Source organism: Trachypithecus francoisi, unplaced genomic scaffold (assembly GCF_009764315.1).
Source record: "Trachypithecus francoisi isolate TF-2019V2 unplaced genomic scaffold, Tfra_2.0 Lachesis_group2, whole genome shotgun sequence".
Taxonomy (NCBI): Eukaryota; Metazoa; Chordata; class Mammalia; order Primates; family Cercopithecidae; genus Trachypithecus; species Trachypithecus francoisi.
Window position 1 is genome coordinate 113,695,280 of NW_022681465.1, and position 20,872 is coordinate 113,716,151.

At 33.3% G+C, this 20,872-nt stretch overlaps 1 protein-coding gene across 5 annotated transcripts in view; it reads right to left on the reverse strand.

Moving 5' to 3' along the window:
* Window positions 1-20,872, reverse strand: part of TENT2 (terminal nucleotidyltransferase 2) — a 75,053-nt gene that overhangs the window by 25,513 nt on the left and 28,668 nt on the right. For 3 of the 5 annotated variants that reach the window (XM_033180172.1, XM_033180170.1, XM_033180169.1), the window contains 5 exons: window positions 19,767-19,845; window positions 17,460-17,529; window positions 13,324-13,400; window positions 12,827-12,955; window positions 5,042-5,085 (listed from right to left, as the gene is read on the reverse strand). In XM_033180172.1, the coding sequence (XP_033036063.1) occupies window positions 5,042-5,085; window positions 12,827-12,955; window positions 13,324-13,400; window positions 17,460-17,529; window positions 19,767-19,845 (399 nt within the window). The remainder of the gene's footprint in view (window positions 1-5,041; window positions 5,086-12,826; window positions 12,956-13,323; window positions 13,401-17,459; window positions 17,530-19,766; window positions 19,846-20,872) is intronic. The other 2 variants (XM_033180173.1, XM_033180174.1) reach the window with 2 other exon arrangements.

Sequence of the window (20,872 nt, forward strand, 5' to 3'; positions counted from 1 at the left end):
GTTTCTTGAGTTAGAGTCTACTCCTGGTGAAGATGCTGTGAATCTTGTTGAAATGACAACAAAATACCAGTACTGCTTGGATCAACCATGTAACTTTTCTAAGACTTAGTTTTTTCATTCGTGAAAGAGGGATAATATTTGTAAGTGTATAAACAATGGATTTAGAACATTACATAAACTTAGCTGGTAAAGTAGTGGCAGGGTTTGAGAGCACTGACTTCAATTTTAAAGGACGTTCTACTGTACGTAAAATGCTAGCAAAGATCATCATACACTATAGAGAAATCTTTTGTGAAGAAGAGTCAATCAATGTGGCAAACTTTACTGTTGTCTTATTTTCAGAAATTGCCACAGCCACGCCATCCTTCAGCAACCACCACCCTGGTCAGGAGCCATCAATATCAAAGCAAGATTCTCCACAACTCATGCTGAAGGCTCAGCTGATCATTAGCATTTTGTAGCAATAAAGTATTTTTAAACAAAGCCATGTACATTTTTTAGATATAATGCTATTGCACACTTAAAAGACTACATGATAATGTAAACATAACTTCTGTATACACTGGGAAACCAAAAAATTCATGTGACTCACTTTATTGTGGTGGCCTGGAACCAAACCTGCAACACCCCAAAGGTATGTCTGCACAGGTTGCAAATCTGCACAGCATGTTATTACTGAATACTGTAGGCAACTGTAATAAGTATGTGTGTATCTAAACATATCTAAAAATAGAAAAGTACACTAAAAACACGGTATAAAAGATAAAAAACAGTATACCCTTACCATGAGTGGGGCTTACAGAAGTAGAAGTTGCTGGGTGAGTCAATGAGAGAGTAATGAGTGAATATGAAGGCCTAGAACATTACTATACACAACTGTAGACTTTACAAATATTGTACACTTAGGCTACCCTAAGTTTATTTAAAAATTTTTCTTTGTTCAGTAATAGATTAACCTTAGTTTACTGTAACTTTATTTTAAAAACTTTTTAACTTTTAGGCTGTTTTGTAACAACACAGCTTAAAACACACTGCACAACAATAAAAAATATTTTCTTTCTTTATATCCTTATTCTATAAGATTTTTTCTAATTTTTTTTTCCTTACTTTTAAACCTTTTTGTTAAAAAACAAAGGCACAAACATACACATCGGCCTAGGCCTACACAGTATTGGGATCATCACTATCACTGTCTTCCACCTCCACATCTTGTCCCACTGGAAGATCTTTGGAGACAGTGTCATGCATGGAGCTGTCATTTCATATAATAACATCTTCTTCTGGAATACCTCCTGAAGGACCCACCTGAGGCCATTTTATAGTTAGCTTGCTTTTTAAGTATGAAGTGTACACTCACAAATAATGATAAAAAGTATAGTACAGCAAAAACCAAGTGACAGGAATTTTTCAGCTCTATCATCATCTTAGGAGACCACCATCATGTATGTGGTCTGTCATTAACCAAAACATCATTATGCAGCACATTACTGTATATGTATAATTTAAGGTGTTTTTAACATTTAACTACACAGAAAAGCTCTAGAATTCTTTATTTCATAACTATTAAAAAGAAGAGGGTTATTTTCTTGCAACTCCTAGAGTACAAAGATACTTTTAGGGAAGGAAACAAATAGCTAAAAAATACAAGCTGTATTGATAAATCTACCTAGCATAAATTTAAGTTAACCCTCATAGGAACATGCTTGCATTAAAATAAAGATTCTTTCATAAGCTTAATCTGTTTATATATTTAACTTTCTCAGCTTCATTTCTTCAACTGAATAGTAAATACTCTGCCCTCTATCAGTTATGTTAAGTCAATAAGAATTTAGTAATAATCAGTAATTCTACACTATAATAGTCTTCACAATGTTTACAGCCTTTTATCCCTTTCATATCACAACTGAACTGAAATATACCAATTTTTAAAATATTTAAAATGTTATAAATCTTGAAAAGAAAGTATGAAAATGACTAAAAAGCACAGTATACTGAACAAACTTATTCCATTCCAAAATTGTTTTATTTCAAAAATAAACCCTATTTTGTATTAGAGAAGCTCCAAATTTAAAAGAATCCTGTGGTTTCCTTTGTAAAGTAACAAAGTTTTTTTTTGTTGTTGTTACTTAAAATGGTAAGTCATTCTTAAACTTATTTATACAAGCTGAAATTTTGCCATAACTGTTGTCCTTAAAGGTATATCTGTATAGGAACAATCAGATGTATACAAATAAAATGTAATAAGCAACAGAAATTAGGTAAAATGTTAGTGAATACTACCATAATTTTTGCCTTCCCCCAAGAAACAGTATAACGGAAAAACTGTTAGTACCACTTGGATCAATCATGTAACATTTCTAAAACAGTTTCTTCATTAGTGAAAAAGGGATAATACCTTGCAAGTGTATTTGTTCAGGATTTTAAAAATTGTGTATACAATGTACAGCATGCTGACATATAATGGATACTAAATAAACAATGGTTATGGTTATTATATATATATATATTTTTTGAGACGACATCTCACTCTGTTGCTGAGGATGGAGTACAGTGGCACAATCTCCGCTCACTGCAATCTCCGCCTCCCAGGTTCAAGCAACTCTCTTCCTCACCCTCCCAAGTAGCTGGGATTATAGGCACCTGCCACCATGCCTGGCTAATTTTTGTATTTTTAGTAGCGATGCGGTTTCACCATCTTGGCCAGGCTGGTCTTGAACTCCTGACCTCGTGATCCACCCACCTCGGCCTCCCAAAGTGCTGGGATTACAGACATGAGCCACCGTGCTCGGCTGGTTATTATTAACAGCAAACAAGCTGATTTGTTTGTTCCATCAGACGGACCATTAAAAATGTGTTCTGCTGACCAGCTTACAGGTTTCATATAAAACAAAAAATCTTGTGTGAGAAGAGGTAGTTAAGTCCCTACCCATGTAAACAAAAATCTTATAGTAAAGGCAAATTCAATATTTATGGTAGCAATGTAACCATATGTGAATGCAAATCAGGAGATTCCTAATCTGGTAGGTCTTGCTATTAGTATTTTTTAAGGTCTTGGGGCTAAATCTATTTCCCCATTGCAGGTATAGAAATAAGCTTATAAGCAAAACAGATGGAGAGTATAGGGTCAGAGGCAGTGGATATGAACAGAAGTCAGGACTCTGTCATGGAAGAAAGCTAGATAATAAGAAAAACAGAACACAGAAGTGAAAATGGGGCCATTAGTAAGAACCTGAGTATTATAAAAGCGTTACCTCTGACCCCAACCACAGTACACTGATATTTTGCCAGTCTTCTATATTAGTAAAAAGAGCTTCATGTAGCATAGGGTTTTAAGTGAGACTACTGCAGAAGCATTTTTCAACACACAATATTATTTTAGGGATAAGTTTATTAGATCCTTTGCTAAAGAACATATGCAGCTCTTTCTACACTGACACCTGGGTATTAAAGCAAGATGAGGTTGCGTCAATAAAATGAAATATGACTTTTCAGTACGAACAAAAGAGTCAATACTTTATGGAGAGAGAAAAACATTCAAAATAAAGGCCAACAGGCTGGGTGTAGTGGCTCATGCCTGTAATCTCAGAACTTTGGGAGGCTAAGGTAGAAGGCTCGCTTGAGGCCAGGAATTTGAGACCAAACTGGACATCACAGCAAGACCGTCTCTACAAAAAAAAAAAAAAAAAAAAAAAAAGGAATATATAAAAAGATTTCAAAGAATAAGGTCAAAAAGTTCAAGTTACTTCTATTTCTGTACTTTCATTTTTCATGTTTAAGAGAGCATAAAGACTGGTGCTTAGCTATACTGGAAATTCATTATAATAATTCTTCATAATAACAGAAACTAGTTTTTTGAAAAAAGGAAGATGAGATAGCAAGATTCTAAAAGGTTCTTGTTATATAGTCTCTTCTAGTAGATGACGTTCCACAGAATGTGAGCTCTCCACTACAGCAAGGCTGTATTAAAATGAACCTTTATTATCCAGCACCTTGCATGTATGCATTACAATAATAACTTATGTTCAAAACCAAGAACATTGGTCCTTCTCAGTTATCAGATATTAAACTATATTTAATTGATGTTCCATGTCAAGTAAATTTGTTACATTTTGTGTAACACAATAAGTATGTTTTCTGAAAATTAATCGTCTAAGCTGATTATATTTCTCTTTGCAATATGACCGTTTAGTAAGTTTAGAAGACAGCTCTTCTTATAAGTATATGAAACCAATATGTAAAAATTATGTGGTTTCAGAAGAGCAGTCAAACATTCTAAACAAGTAGCTTAAATATTATTTCCAAATAAATGCAGGAAAAAGGATGACTATGGAGGAAAACACTAATGATATAAAACAAAGAAACAGAGAATTCTGGAGAAAGAACACGAAAACTGAAAAAGAAACACAAGGATTCTTATAGATGATGAATACATACATAACCTATGTGTCTCTAAAGTCAAACTAAGTACATATTAAATCTTTTCTAGTAGCCACACTTCATTTCTTGAATGTTTCCAATTAATGTCAGCAGGATTCATAGTATTATGCAGACAATAGTGTACTAATATTACCTGTTTTGGTGTATTACTTGGCAAGAGCAAATTAAAGACAAAAAGATTATCCAATTGTTCAACTTCTCTTCCCCCTGCTTTTCAAAGTATAAATATACTGGGCTAAAAAATTTCTGAGTTACTAACTAAAGAAATCCTGTGAAGCTATATTTTAAAATAGTAGGAAGAAAACTGGAATAAGGCCAAATGGGCAACTGAGTATATTTAATCTCCATTAGTGATAATCTTGAGCATCATGCAAAACAAATTCCACCATTAACACAACTGAACAGACTGTCTGCCAATAACAAAATAACAAGTATGAGAGTTTTCTGAAACAGTATATGAAACATTTTAAATGTTCTCTTGGTATATATAGAAAATGTTATGTACTTAACCTTACTACTTTTATAGTCACATTAATACTACTTATAATAGTTCTACATACACTTGACATAAAATGTATTATAATAATTTATAAGAAACACTTACTGGGTAAATTTTTTGGAGGGATGGAAGGATGGGTTCAGGTAGGGCTATAAAAAGAAAAAGTTTAAAGCTTCCGTGATTCACGTGATTCATTTTACAATGCAATAATTTGTCAGCTACATCCCAGGTATGAGACTATAAGGGTTTATGCTAAAATTCAACAGTTTTCAAATATTTCATGAAATTCTTATCCCTAAGTTTGTATTTAAAATATATTTAAGTTGACAAACTAAGGTTTTATTAATAAACTATATATATCCCTATGTAAACCAATGTTCCTCACATGGTTTTAGAATAGGCTATCAATAAAGGGACACATGTAGTTTGTCCAACATCAGACATACACACACAATAAGCAAGACAAGGATTGCTCTACAGATACTGAATAGACATTATTAAGATGGATGTAGTAATCAAAAACCATAATTTTAAAAATACAGTTCAGTGACATTAGGAGAGAAAAATAGTTCTTTCATAATTGTCCCTTTATTATTTAATTTCCACTGACAATACCAAAATTGAAGTCGTTCAGGAAACTGATATACTGCGAATAACAACAACAAAAAAAATCAAATAAAACTGAAAGAAAATCTTTAACCTCATTAGTACATTTTTAAAGAATGTTCAGCAAAAGTTAGAAAACTAAGGGCAACAATCTGCTATAAATAAAATTTCATACAAAGAAATCATTATCCTGTTATCACCATATTTTTGTCATCCTTCACCTTTTTTCAATAGTTCTAAACAAATCCAATCTCATTAAATGCACTAACAGTAACTTTACATTGTTTTAATATGAAAAGAACAACATAAAAAGGCAAAGTGCCTAACATCCACAATATAAGAAATAACTGTAAAATAAAATGTCATGAGTATGGTAAAATACAAGTACTACATTTTCAAATTTAAGAATTAGGAAGTATTTAAGAATTAGGAATACACTATGTATAATAACTACATAAACTCAACAACAAAGCATATTAATTCACTTTTAATGTGTGATTTAGCAAAAACTTTAAAAAATGACTTCTGAAATATATAAATGTACATGTAATGAACCATTATGACCAACTTACATGCTCTCCAACTATAATTAAAAGGGTGTAAGTTTTTACCACATAGTACAAAGTAGACTGCTTTATTTAAATTTCCCTTATGTATCACATTTCACCCCATGTTGAAAATTGGCATAAAATTAAATTCCATGATACGTCTTCATGTTCTCAGTACATGACTGAGAATATTAGTAGAAAAAACTCAATCATTACTTACCAGAATCACTCTTAGGAAGTAAGAATATATATACATTCCTTTCCCCTAAGAGGCATTCAAATACTCAACATGCTAGAAGACCTGTCAAGTAAACTCAAACCCCACTCACTTTAATTCTAAATGTCTCTATATTTGTATAACACTTTTTAATGGCTTTCTAGCAATTTTGGTTATAATACAGAAGTCAAATTGGAAAATCTTACAAGAAATTAGTTTACTTAAAAACTTGAATACCTTTCCCATTGAATAGTATACTAAAAGTGTAATAAAACAAAGGATGAAGAAAAGATTATAGAGAATTAGAATAAAAAAACCTTTATCTCATTCTGGTAACATAACTAGAATACTAGGAGAGAAAAACAGATACTAGCCACTGGTTGAGGATCTTTCAATGGACAAAAGAGCTTTTAGAATTCAGCAATTTGGAAGTTTCTGGAGGCAGGGTTATCATTAAGTAAATTCTTTATGTTACAACCTTAAAACATTTATAAACACTAGTCATCAGAGAAGCAATTAGTGTACTGCAGAAGTTATTTATTAACAATATCCTGATATTAGTCTCAATGAGTTTAGTAGTTTTTAAAATGTTTATCTTACTCCAAAGCAATGTAAATTCTGGAAAAATCTGACTATAACATCTATTTTAACTTCAGAATTTTGGATTACAGGTTCAGTCTTAAATTTCTCTCTCAAAGGCAAACTAAAAACAAAACAAAAGCTCAATATTAGAGTACATGATTAATAGGCAATGCCCTGAATACAGCTAACGTACAAGATTCTACTTTACCCGAAGTTTGCATAACAGCTTGCTGGTAGAGACCCCACAAATTTATACCCATAAACTTTCCATATAGATGTACCAAAAATTTAAATTTTAAATAGCAGATCTTTGATCATACTAAGAATCATTAATTTTGAAAATACAAGGACAACTTTACTTATTCATTAATTTTTTTTTGAGACAGGGTCTCGCTCTGTCACCCAGGCTGGAATGCAGGGGCATGATTACGACTCACGGCAGCCTCTACCTCCCGAATTCAAGCGATTCTCGTGCCTCAGCCACCCCACTAGCTGGGATTACAAGTGTGCACCACCACATCCAGCTAATTTTTTAGTAGAGACACAGTTTCATCACATTGGCCAGGCTCTGCAAGGACAATTTTAAAATGTCTACCAGAAAGCTCTGTGCCTAGGAATATGGCAAACATTCCATGAATATTCTTTAATGTTATTATTTCTAGCCAACTGATGATCTTACCTTTTTCATTACTTTTTTTTTTTTGAGACAGAGTTTCGCTCCTGTTGCCCAGGATGGAGTATATTGGTGTGATCTAGGCTCACTGCAACCTCCGCCTCCCAGATTCAAGTGATTCTACTGCCTTGGTCTCCCAAGTAGCTGGGATTACAGCTGTGCACCACCACGCCCAGCTAATTTTGTATTTTCAGTAGAGACAGGGTTTCACCATGTTGGTCAGGCTGGTCTCAAATTCCTGACCTCAACTGATCCACCTGCCTCAGCCTTCCAAAGTGTTGGGATTACAGGTGTGAGTCACCATGCCTGGCCTCCTTTTTCATTAACTCTTAAGTTATAATTAAAATCTCTTCTCAATTCCCCCTCATGCTTTGATCAGTCATCTTTCAAGTATCTGTAAGTCAATTACTAACGATTGGAGTTTATTCTAGGAAATGTATTAATCTTTTTAACCTTTCTACATACACAGGACCTATTTCCTTTCTCTGTTTATGGCAGAAAAGATATTAAAGGATTTAAGAAGTTAAACAAAACGTGAAGGTCATTTAATCCAACTGTTTGTGTTACAGGTGAGATTAAGGCCAGTGAGGTACAGTAACTTGACCAAAGTCACAAAAACTAGTTTTTTGCGGCAGAGCTGGAACTGCTCAATACACCTTGCAGACTCTTGTTTGCCCTTTTCCCTCACAGTAATGTGATACTGCCAAGAAAAGCAACTATTTTAATCACTCATTTCTTCTAGGGAAGAGTAGCTTAAATTTGCCAGTGTAGAGTTACACATTAGCTCTGGGTAGCTGATGTCCTTCCAGAAAGACCTAGGAATGGCTGAATGCAGTGCTATTAATTACAAACCACTTCAGTAAATGGGACCACTCTGTCAAAAATAAAATGTTGGGCAAAGTCTAAACTAAATTTTAGTATGATTTTAATAGGCTGGCAAAACAGCAATGTTTAATTTTTTTGTTTTGTTAAGAAAGAGTCACTCTGCTGACCAGACTGAAATGCAGTGGCATAATCATAGCTCACTGCAACTTCAAACTCCTGGGCTCAAACAATCCTCCCACCTTAGCCTCCTGAGTAGCTAGAACTAACGATATGTGCCACCATGCCCAACTAATTTTTTTTATTTTTTATTTCTGTAGATGGGGCAGTCTATGTTGCTCAGGCTGGTCTCAAATTCCTGGCCTCAAGCAATCCTCCCGCCTCAGCCTCCCAAAGCACTTGGGATTACAGGCATGAGCCACTGCACCTGGTCCCAGTTTAAAATTTTTATTTTGCTTTCAATTACCACATTGGGGCATCTGTGATTAATGTACCTTTATCTAAAGAAGTCAATCAAATTTAAAATTTCTAAGGTAACCAGTAGGAATTAAGGAGTAGGGCACATATTATGGATGATCATGTATGCTAAATGCTTTAGTCAAATCTCATTTTTAAATCACAACTAAAATATAAATAGTGAATGGTGGTGAGTGCTACATATCTTTTATATTTTATATATATAAGAAATCCTATTCCATTTTTAATGAAAGTAAACTGCAATCCACAAGAGAACAGAGTTCACTGAAAAAAAATGTTTAGAGTTCACCTGAACATATATTATAAAGTTATATATATATATAGACATGTATTTTGTAAAACTGGACAAAAATGATTAATGACACATAAAGTAGTATCTAAAATAGCCAATGTCGTATGTTTCAAATTCTTTTAGAGGGGCAAATGAATCATCAAACCAGTACATATTCAGGACTGGTCAGCAATAAAAATACATGTATTAAGATTAGCCTGAAATATTTTAACATTAAAGAAGATTATCAAACCTCTCTGATGACTGATTTATAAAAATGTTGGCCCATTTAAACTATTTTGTCTCTCTCGGTAAGTCAAAAAAATCATCTGAGACCAGCATCCAAAGGAAAATGTACTCTCATATATTATAAAACCTCTGCAAGTACGGTGAAGTACAGAGAACTTCGCTAAACTGTCCATAAATAACCCCTGATATAATTTTGGCACCTACCTTTTCAGTATTTGCACATATACAAATATATACACAGTTATTTTTAAATAAAATTGGTATTATGATATATGAGACAATATATCATGAATATTTTCTTGTATCATTAAATATATTAAAAACATGATCGTTAGTGGCTATGCAGATCTCATATTAGGGTATATCATAATTAATTTAACCATTCCCCTATTCTAGAAAATTTAAGAGTACTTCTAATCTTTTATTATTTACATAACACCATAAAAAAAATAGCCTTACATGTACATCCATATATGCACCACTCATTATTACATTAGGATAAATTTCTAGAAATGAAATAACTGAGTCAAAGGACATAAATATAAATATACAACACTGCTTTCTAAAGGGGTTGTACCAAATCAACACTCTCAGCATGATTGTATATTCCATTTTGTCATTTTTAAAAACTGCCAATTTAAGAATATTAACCCCTACATCTGTAATACATGTTCAAGTGAAATTTTGTAAGTAATAGGACAGAGTATAAGATTATATTCTGTCAAGAATGTAGAATGCCAAATTCACCCTAGGAGCATACCATAAAACTTTGATTACCAAGAAGGGACAAGGTTGACACACTATGAAATTAAGAACAATAACATAAACACTTTGGTCAAATAATGGCACCCTATCTCCAGACAAAGATGGGATGAAGATGTGTCTAAAGGTAGAATCAAGATTTTCTTGAGAACTAGCTAGCTCTAAGACTACTCCAATTAAAATAAACATGAAAAAATGTTACCCAAATTCTTCACCATAGAGGAAAGGTTTCTAAGCTGTGATAAACTAAAAAAATTAGAATGTGTGTGTGTGCCAAAAGTGGGAAGGGTGTAACAATTACACTGTTTTGTGATGGTCTGTCCATTATTCTGAGATTATATCATTGCTTTTTTGGTATTTTATGCACCATCTTTTATGAAGTAATGGTAGTAACTGGTAGCAGTTTTTTGGTTCTGATACTTAACATAGCAAAATAAAAACTCCAGTTTGGTTCTTTTTTTTTTGGACATTATTCTTCCTTGAAATCTAAAAGTCTGAGAATCATGTAATGAACAGGTAAAAGAAAATGTAAGAACATTATTTAAGAAGACCATGATTTTGCAGAGGAAAAAAGAACACACACCATTTACAGTTACTTATTTGTCCCCAACTTTTGGAATTAAAAGACCTGAACTTGACATTTACGTATTTAGGTTTGGCTAAACATTTTGAAACCTTTGCACAGAAAACAAAAACCAGAAAAAATAAAACAAGTGTTAACAATAACAATCTTTGGGTGTGAAAATACATGGGCAATGTATTTTTTTTTTTGGTCCACTTTAGTATATTCTCAGGATTTTCTGACATATATGCACAACTTATTCAAAATGAATTTCAAAATGTAAAATAACTATTTTAATATCACTATGTTTTAAGTATTATTTTAAACATAATAATTCTGAAACAAAATAGAAAATTCCTGACAACCAATCTTCCCTCTGAACTGCTCTTTTTTTTAAGGCATTGGTAGGACAATCTTCGTTTTTGTCCCAACCACTTCTATCTATCCTCCTATCCTTCACATTAATAAAAGTGGCTCATTACACAGAAATTCTCAACTTAGGTATCACCCTCCAATCCCTATCCAAAGCCCAGTCTACCAGGAATTGGGTTAACAAAATTGTAATCCCCAACTCTAACCATTTCTGATCTATATAACAAGGAAAGGGTGTCTTCTCCTTTTCCCAGTTCCCAGTATCCTCAATACAAAGAAACACAGCTGTAAAGGCATCAAATCATCTCAACTTTCCAAGACTAAGCTGCTGTTGACAAAATTGCTAATATTATCTGTTATCTCTCTCAGAATCTAAATACAAAAAGCATCAAACAATACAACAAAAGGATATTTTTCAATAGGCTTTTTTAAATCACTACACTGTAATAATTCATTTGTTACTGAGCATATCACATGTTGACAGTGCTCTATCAGCAGCTCAACTCACAACGGTGGTAAAAATGTCACATTTTATTAGTAATCTGTGAGTTGTTTAATAATTCATGTTTTGGTAGGTAATAGCTACGAAAATGTTACATTTTACAAGTTGAAAACGTAAGCTTAGAGAAGAAGATAATTGTTTTTGTATTGTGTTCACTGCTGTATTCTCAGATCCTAGAATACCTAACATTTACTTGGTAGGTATTCCATACATATTCATGGAATGAAAAAATAAGTATTATATATGTTAAAATATGTTTTCTACTGTTATTGTAATCTTTGGAAACCGAGACTCTAAACTGTGGAAATATCATCAACCCAGAACAGATCAAGCCCCAGACACCCTGGCAAATGGTCTTCTACTACATTCACACCAAGTCTTTCACTGGGTCCTCACGTCACCACATATTCGTATTTTCAGTTGGTCAGTCATTAAACATCTCAGTCTCCTGGTCTAGTAACTACAAAACAGTAGATGTATCCATCTTTTAACAACTCTTGGTGTCCAACTAAGTAGAAAATATAAAGTGGCTTAATGTTTATTTCTTGGACTGTTATATACATATTTTTGAGAAATATGAAAGTAAAGATTTCAATTAGATCTAGTCAGTCTGTCCCATACTTCTAGGAAATTTTCAATACCATAAAAATTCTCACACTTATCTTATGAATGGTCCAAATTACAAGTGTTCACTTATTACTGTTTGTCACTATGCATGCGACAAAAGTATGGCTTTTACCAGAATGGCCTTATAAACAATGACCAGACAAAATTAAAATTTGGGAGCCAATCTGATACAACAGTCCTATAAAGATAAAATCTAGTTGAGGAAGGCAACTCAGATTAAAAGCTTCTTTAACCAACAGGAAAATCATTTAATTCCTGTCTCAAATTAAAAATTAAAAATATGATGAACAGTGCTTGAACTAACTTTTATAGACCTTTTGAACATTCGTCTGCCTCAAGATAATGGGTCCACAATACAGTGGTAAAAGTCCTTTGAAAACAAAAGTGACTATAAAAAAACTTTCAAAAAGTAAAAAAACAGTGAAACTTCTTAATATTTTCCAAGGAATAACACTTTTAAAACATTTGTCCAAAACAACAAAACAGGAAATGTGTTTTATGGACCTTAGAAAGAACTTTTAAAACAATACTATTTGAAAATAGGGTCAACAGAGAAAACACCATAATAAAGCTAGCTGTCTTTTACTTTTAAAAATTGGGTAAAACCCCATTATACTTACTTTGTAAATAGTGCAAAACCATCAATACAAGACTATAGCTGCTTAAAGTACCACGACTGGCATCATTTATCTGATGGTGACTTGCCCACTTCTTAATCACCAGCACTAACGGACGAACTCGATTTTCAACTGAAAGTAAAATTAAAACTTAACATGGTAAGAGACATTACAGTTTCTTTAAAAGTTTACATTATTTCCCAGATCCATGCCAAAATAAAGAGCACTGTCTCTCTGTATATTAAACACTGTGTCTGTTCACCATAAATGTGTCTTATGTCTAAAACTCACCTTAGTTACCTTTTAAAAATTACCAATTATTAAAATGCCACTTGATTCACCTATGACTGATAGTACATGATTTTAGTGTAGCAACATATACAAATAAAATAAGATATACTTAAACACAACTAAAGGGATGTCACTATTTATGACAAACATCTTTAAAAATGAATAAAGAAAAAAGAGGCTAATTTTTTATAAACAAACCACAAACTTACGGTATGCATAAGTTCTGAGAAGGAATGTGTTTCTTATTCCAACAACATTGTTTACATTCAAGTCAAACTCCACACAACTATTTAAGAAAAAAAAACAATAAACTTTAGCTGAAGAACAAAAAAACTTCCTTCCTAATAACTAAATTAATGCTCATCCATCCCATGATGCAAAATAGCATGGGCCCAAAGGCCACAGACCTGTGTTTTTCACATGACACACTAAAGAAATAGGAATAAACAAATACTCAGTATGTTATTTTGATGTGATTTGGTGAGTACTGAAAATATAAAATAAGACTAGTGGAAAAATCAGTAACATACTACTAAGGCTCCAATTACCCCAAAGAAATTTTTTAAATCTTTTTTTTTTTTTCCTTTAAAGAGATGGACTCTAGCTCTGTGGCCCAGGCTGGAGTGCAGTAGCACAATCATAGCTTACTCCAGCCTCAAGCTCCTGGGCTCAAGCAGTACCCCCACCTCAGCCTCCCAAATCACCAGTATTATAGGTAGGAGCCACCATATCCAGCTGAAAATGTTTAAATCTCACAATCGTTTCCAGATAAACACAACTATGTGACCAAAAACATTTCTGAGCAAGCTATCCCATTAAGTTATACATTCTCAAATAATCTAGAATTATAGCATCATATACTTTAAAACAACAGGAATAAAAAGCCAAATAAAAGGCAGGGGAAAAAAATTTAAAAGCTCTGTCTACACATTATATTTCCTCTAAAATGGCTAGTAAATTACAGTATCATGTCAAATTAGGCTACTGATACCTGGAAAGAGCTATCTATAATACTCAAACACATAATGATTATTTATTTGGAAGCAAATATATGCAGTTCATAATTTAGAAAATAGGGCAATAGCCGGGCACGGTGGCTCACACCTGTAATCCCATTTTGGGAGGCCAAGGCGGGCGGACCACAAGGTCAGGAGATCGAGACCATCCTGGCTAACACGGTGAAACCCCATCTCTACAAAAAATACAAAAAATTAGCCAAGCGTGGTGGTGCGCGCCTGTAGTCCCAGCTACTCGGAGGCTGAGGCAGCAGAATGGCGTGAACCCGGGAGGTGGAGCTTGCAGTGAGCCGAGATCGCACTACTGCACTCCAGCCTAGGCAACAAAGCGAGACTCCGTCTCAAAAAAAAACAAAAAACAGAAAATCGGGCAATAATGACTCAATCTACAAAAAACGGCTAAACTCATATAAAAACAAAGGATTACTTTCTGTAAGTCAGTTCTATTCATACCCATGTGAGATCCCAACTTATAAATACTAAATTTTTCTGTGAAAAGATTGTCTAAAATAAAAACGAAATCTTTCTATATTAATTACAGCTTTTAAGTATAAAATTTGAAATCTACCATTTCAGTCTTTCTTATTTAGGGGAACAAAAGAAATCTTACAATCTTTCCATTATCCAGGCATATTAATAAAAATAGATAGTAGTATTAACACTTCAGATATTATACATTATTTGGCTTTGGGAAACTTACAGTAACAATAGAGTTATTCTTTGTGTTTGTGTAAGTCTAACACTGAAGCCAATTTGTACTGCATCTATATAGTAAAGAAAAACACATAGATGGCAACTAGTCTGCAGTTAAAATTTTTTCCAAAATTGAATTCAGAGCTTTAAAAATATCCATAGTTCCTGCTTCAATACTACTTCTAGAAATACTAAAAAACTCATCCTCAATATGGAAAGAATTTATGCACAAAATGCTTATTTATGTTATCTAAAAACTAGAAACACACCAAATGTTCAAACACAGGGGAATGGTTAAGTTAATGACAATTTATTCACTCAGTGAAAAAATATAAAGCCATTAAAAATGAGCTGTAGAACAATACTTAATGATATAACCAAATATTCATGAGATATGGTTCTGTTGGGAAGTAGGATTTGGCCAGGTGCAGCAGCACACTCCTGTAATTCCAGAACTTTGGGAGGCTAAGGTAGGAGGATTGCTTGAGGCCAGGGGTTCGAAACTAGCCTGGGAAACATGGCGAGACCCTGTCTCTACCAAAAATACAAAAATTAACCTAGTGTGTTGGTGTGTGCCTGTAGTCCTAACTACTCAGGAGGCTGAAATGGGAGGATCACTTGAGTCCAGGCATTTGAGGTTACAGTGAGCTATGATCATGCCACTGTACTCCAGCCTGGGCAACACAGTAAAACTCTGTCTCTTGAAAAAAAAAAATGCTTAAGAACTTAAAAAAAGTTTGTATGATAATCTTAAAACAGAAAAAGAATAAAACCATTTTTGTAACTATAACTACAACCATATATTATTAAAAACTTATAATTAGATAATATAATAACTTTATGTTTTATCTCCCTATATATTTCATATCTGCTTTAGGAAAATCTAACACAATTTACTTGGCAGAAATTTAATAAGTATTTATAGATCTGATCGATGTTTAGATATATAAAGGAATGGCTTGAGCCAGGCATTAAAGTTTGTTTAAAATATATATATTCAGTCAATTTTCATCATTCATAGTAGCTACATTCTATAAAGTTGCTGCAAACACTGAATTAGTGAATACTATATATCATTGCTCCTAGGGTAAGCACAGGGTTAGGTTTCTGCCAGCCTGGTCACATTTTCATAAACTCATCAATACGTAACCAAGTTTTATATTGTGCTTCTGTTTGAAGACACTGTACTTAATATATATGGTTGATTCATTAACAGTGGACTCATGGCCAAGAGTACTGTAACTCATGCCTGAGCAAAGCCTACCTAACACGTATTTTCTCCATAGGGCACCATCACAGCCTTCCTGCACTTGGGAACACTAGAAAGTAACTCCACACTATGCTTGGGGGCCATTCTAAAAAGCAAAAAAGCACAAAAATATGAAAATATGAAAAATATGGCATTAATTAGACTACGAGGAGGTTGTTTACAGTACGAAGCTGAACAAGAAGACAGTGTGTCACCTAATTCTATCTCAGCTGGAAACATGGTATTGGGTGATTTGAAATTTTCACCACTCTGTGTATGCCCATGAAATGACTGCTAAAGCGCATGAATATTCATGTGCGGAGTTACAAATAACTTTTAGCAAGTAGGCAAATTCGTGAAAACACAATCTATGAAAGATAAGGATCAATAATGTGTGTGGGGGGGCATAATTTCAGTATTAATTTTGTAAAACTGGACAAATTTTATGAAATCTGTTACAATTCTATTTTTAGAAAACAGTAACGAATCAGTTTAATGAAATAATCAACATCTATTTACATTTTGCATTCAGATATTATATAAAAGATCCCAATTCTAATGCCCATAAGAAATTCAGAACCCATCTGGCCGGGCGCGGTGGCTCAAGCCTGTAATCCCAGCACTTTGGGAGGCCGAGACGGGTGGATCACGAGGTCAGGAGATCCAGACCATCCTGGCTAACATGGTGAAACCCCGTCTCTACTAAAAAAAAAAAAATACAAAAAACTAGCCGGGCGAGGTGGCGGGCGCCTGTAGTCCCAGCTACTCGGGAGGCTGAGGCAGGAGAATGGCGTAAACCCGGGAGGCGGAGCTTGCAGTGAGCTGAGATCCGGCCACTGCACTCCAGCCTGGGCGAAAGAGCTAGACTCTGTCTCAAAAAAAAAAAAAAATTCAGAACCCAAGCTGGTAGAACATATACATATAAATTCTGAAATGGAACAAGTATATTTTGCTGTTGTTCGTTCATTATCTATTCTCTAGATATTATATGTATCTTTCATTAAAATGAAACATAACTTGTTTAATCACAACTGTATTTACAACAAATCCCTTGATATTAGTATGTCAAATTTCATTAATTATGTTCTTCAGAACGCATTACTTCCAAAAGGCAAGAGATCATTTAAAAATCTAAAATACAAATATGTACATACTCTTTAAATTGGATAGTCTCACATATTCAAAATGTCAAGCAGAATAGCTAAGTATAGTTAAGCATCAAGTATTGCTCAATTTTAAAAAACCATTTCAAACACCAAGTCAAATGATTTCTAAAAACTGATGAAAATAAACTGTAATGCTACAACATACAATTCTTAATTATCTTTATCAGATGAGTATCTAAAAATGATCTAAAGGAACTGAAAAAGGTTCATTAATTACTTACCTGACTTTATCCCTGAACTTCACAATTGGCACTTTTGCTCGAATCAGCTGAGGTCTCTCAATGTAGCCCGCTGAAAGACAAAAGATAATGTGAATATCGGCAAATGTTTCTAGAATTCATAGTGTTCCAATCCACGTTTTTAAAAAAATAGTATTTACTAAGCTAAAATAATTTAAGAAAACGTCTGTGAAAAAGAATACAAGCGAGGACATTATCAAATTCATCTAAGGTTGGAGGCTCCAGTAATACCATTTAGGGGGCTTTATATTAAGGTTATTTTCAGGAATGTGGTCTAATATAGTATCTATAGAGAAGTTCATCAGACCACTGTTAATAGTGAAAATATATCTAGGCTAGCAGCAGAGGGAATAGCTAATTTTGGTACAGCACAGAGTAAGGTATCATGGTAACTGTAGAAATCATATTTACAGAGTCTTATGTGTGGAAATGCTTTGCAACATGATACATGGGGCTTGGATGCATTCAGTAAGTGTGATCTCTATGAGTGAAAAATACATATATTTATTATACACATGATCTCTACAAGTGAAAAACTCAGAACAGCTTAGTGAACACCAATTATTGTGCTATTATACACAGGAGTATCAGTTGATAGGAAATTCAAATATATACACATATGCATTACATATATACACATATCATACACAACATATAATAAAATGTATATACATATTTTTATTCCATCAAACTAAAAAATTATTGAGTTGAAAGTAATACATGCTTATCATAGAAAATTAGGAAAATACAGAAGTGTATAAAAATGAAATTCTGAAAATCTTTTCCAAATGAGCAATTTTCTAATTTTTTAACTACAGAAAAAGTAGTACCAGGATTTTTTGAAACCTGAAAATTTTCTGCTATAATGTTTTACTATCAAAATTACAGAATATATATCAGCTGGGCTTGGTGGTTCACGCCTATAATCCTAGCACTTTAGGAGGTCAAAGTGTATGTATCACTTGAGGCCAGGAGTTTGAGACCAGCCTGGCCAACATGGCAAAACCCCGTCTCCACTAAAAATAAAAAATTAGCCAGGTGAGGTGGCACACACCTGTAATCCCAGTTAATAGGGAGGCTGAGGCATGAGAATCGCTTAAACCAGGGAGGGGGAGGTTGCAGCAACCCGCGATCGTGCTACTGCACTCCAGCCTGGTGAGAGTGTGAGACTCTGTCTCAAAAAAAAAAAAAAAAAGAATATATCCAGCTTCAAAATAGAATTTATGTGCAGGAATTCAGAAAAATAAAATTAGGAGTTAAAAGTTTTGAGTAATAAGTACAGGTTCTGAGACCAACAAACTATAGTCCAGGCAAGTTACTAAATCCATTGATCACCAGTTTCCTTATCTATTAAAAATAACCAAAAGAAAAAGAAAAAAAAATTCATGTGAATTACAAGATCTTTAAGGTACCTTCCATTTTTAATATTTTGCTTCAAATAGCTAATAAAAATCCACTTAGGTATGAATTATTCTTTATTTTACAGAATAATTCAGAATGCAGAAGCCTAGGTCCAAAGAAATAAATCACTTCATTTATTTCTCTTCTACAATAGATGTAAGTTATTCAAAGACAGTGACTTGTTACTTGACTTGTACATTCCAGCTCAAAGTCTGGCACATAATGAATGTCTGTTCAACAAATGAACAAGTGTCCTTCCAATATCACACAGGATAACTTCAACTTTCTATAAAATTCTATATAAAAAGAAATTATTTGAGATGGCTTAACATGTGCATTAAAATCTGTTTAGAGTCAGTGTATTCAAAAAGTAAAATCGTAAAATAAAATGGCTTAAGTCAACAATTTGCTTTCTGTTGAAGTCATACATTTAAGTCTCATGTTCAGTGATCTTATTTTTAAAACAAGTAAAGATGCATATCATTGCAAGCCAGATGAAACTGTCACACACATAAAGCCTACAGGACTTTATGTGTATCAACACTTTTAGCTCTTCACAGATAATCTGTTATTACAACTATTTATATTCATGCTTTAATTTCCCTAACAATCTATAAGCTTTTGAGAAAAAGAACTAAAACTTACATATCTTTGAATCCCCCCCACTGCAGCAGGTGGTATATTTTGCAGTAAGAGCCATAAAGATATGTTGAATAAATGATCACTCTTCTTTTTAATCAAAAGTTAAAAGAAATTCATTTGGAAAAAAGGATCCATATTATACCTATCTTGACCAGAATAAACAATTCTTACCAGAAGATAATGTAAGAGGCATTTTAAATAAAGTTATGTCAGGTGACATACAAACTTGAGGCATGTCAGACTTACAAAGTCTAGTACAGAAGTGTTTATGGACTAAGGTGAGTATATGCCGTGCTTCAGTCTTCTGATTTACCTGAAAAAAACACTGAAAAGTTAAAAATAAAGTGTTTTTTCATTATCTTTCTAAGCTTAATGTTTCATTTTCCTAACGTATCTAACAAAAAACATACAAGATACACTTTCCTTTGGAGTTATTTTTCAATATACCCAAGGAAATTTATTTTTCTAAATTATAGAAAAAGTCAACCTTTAATGCTATCTTTCACATCTACATTTCTAAATCAATTCCTGATTTTAAGCTTAAAAGCACAATTTTCAAAGCAATTCTGAAACAGCCATTTATGTCACTTTTCCCTACAGTATGACACTGTACAAAAAGCAACCTCCAACAAAAATAAACAGAATTTTAGCCTTATCTAGACCTTAAGCTGCTCAAGGATAGTTTCATATCTATGGTGCCTCAGTTTGTGTAAAAGCTATGACAACATGATTTAGACATGTGAATAAGACTAGAGGATGAGTGGGATGTGCTTGAGTATAATCTAGCAGCACAAAAAAGTTTTAATTACAACCCTTGTATTCTCCACTGTTAATAATGTGAGGTTTTTTAAACTTTCTATGATTTCAAAGCCTAGAAAAATATCATTCTTCCTGGAATAAATCTCTTTCTGATTTGCAGTAACGAGAAGTCATTTTTGCTAGTGGAATAATATGAATAGTAAAATTAGACATTAACATTCAATAATTTTTTGTATTTTTAAAGATATAAAACATAATAAAATTACACTGAGCTTAATTTAATCACCAGTAGTTCAGAAGAAACCTCAGCATCTTAAAGAGGCTGCCTCAAGTCAGCTTAATGAACACCAATTACTGCAGTATTAAACACAGGAGTATCAGTTACCCGGAAATTCAGGTAAACATACTACAGGTTGAACATCCCTAATCCAAAAACCTGAAATCCAAAATCTGAAACTTTTTGAGTGCTGACATGATACTCAAAGGAAATGTTCATTGGAGCATTTCAGATCTGGATCAGGGATGTTCAAATGTTAAGTATAGTGTAAGTATTCCAAAAAAAATAAATAAATCTCAAATCCAAAAAACTCTGG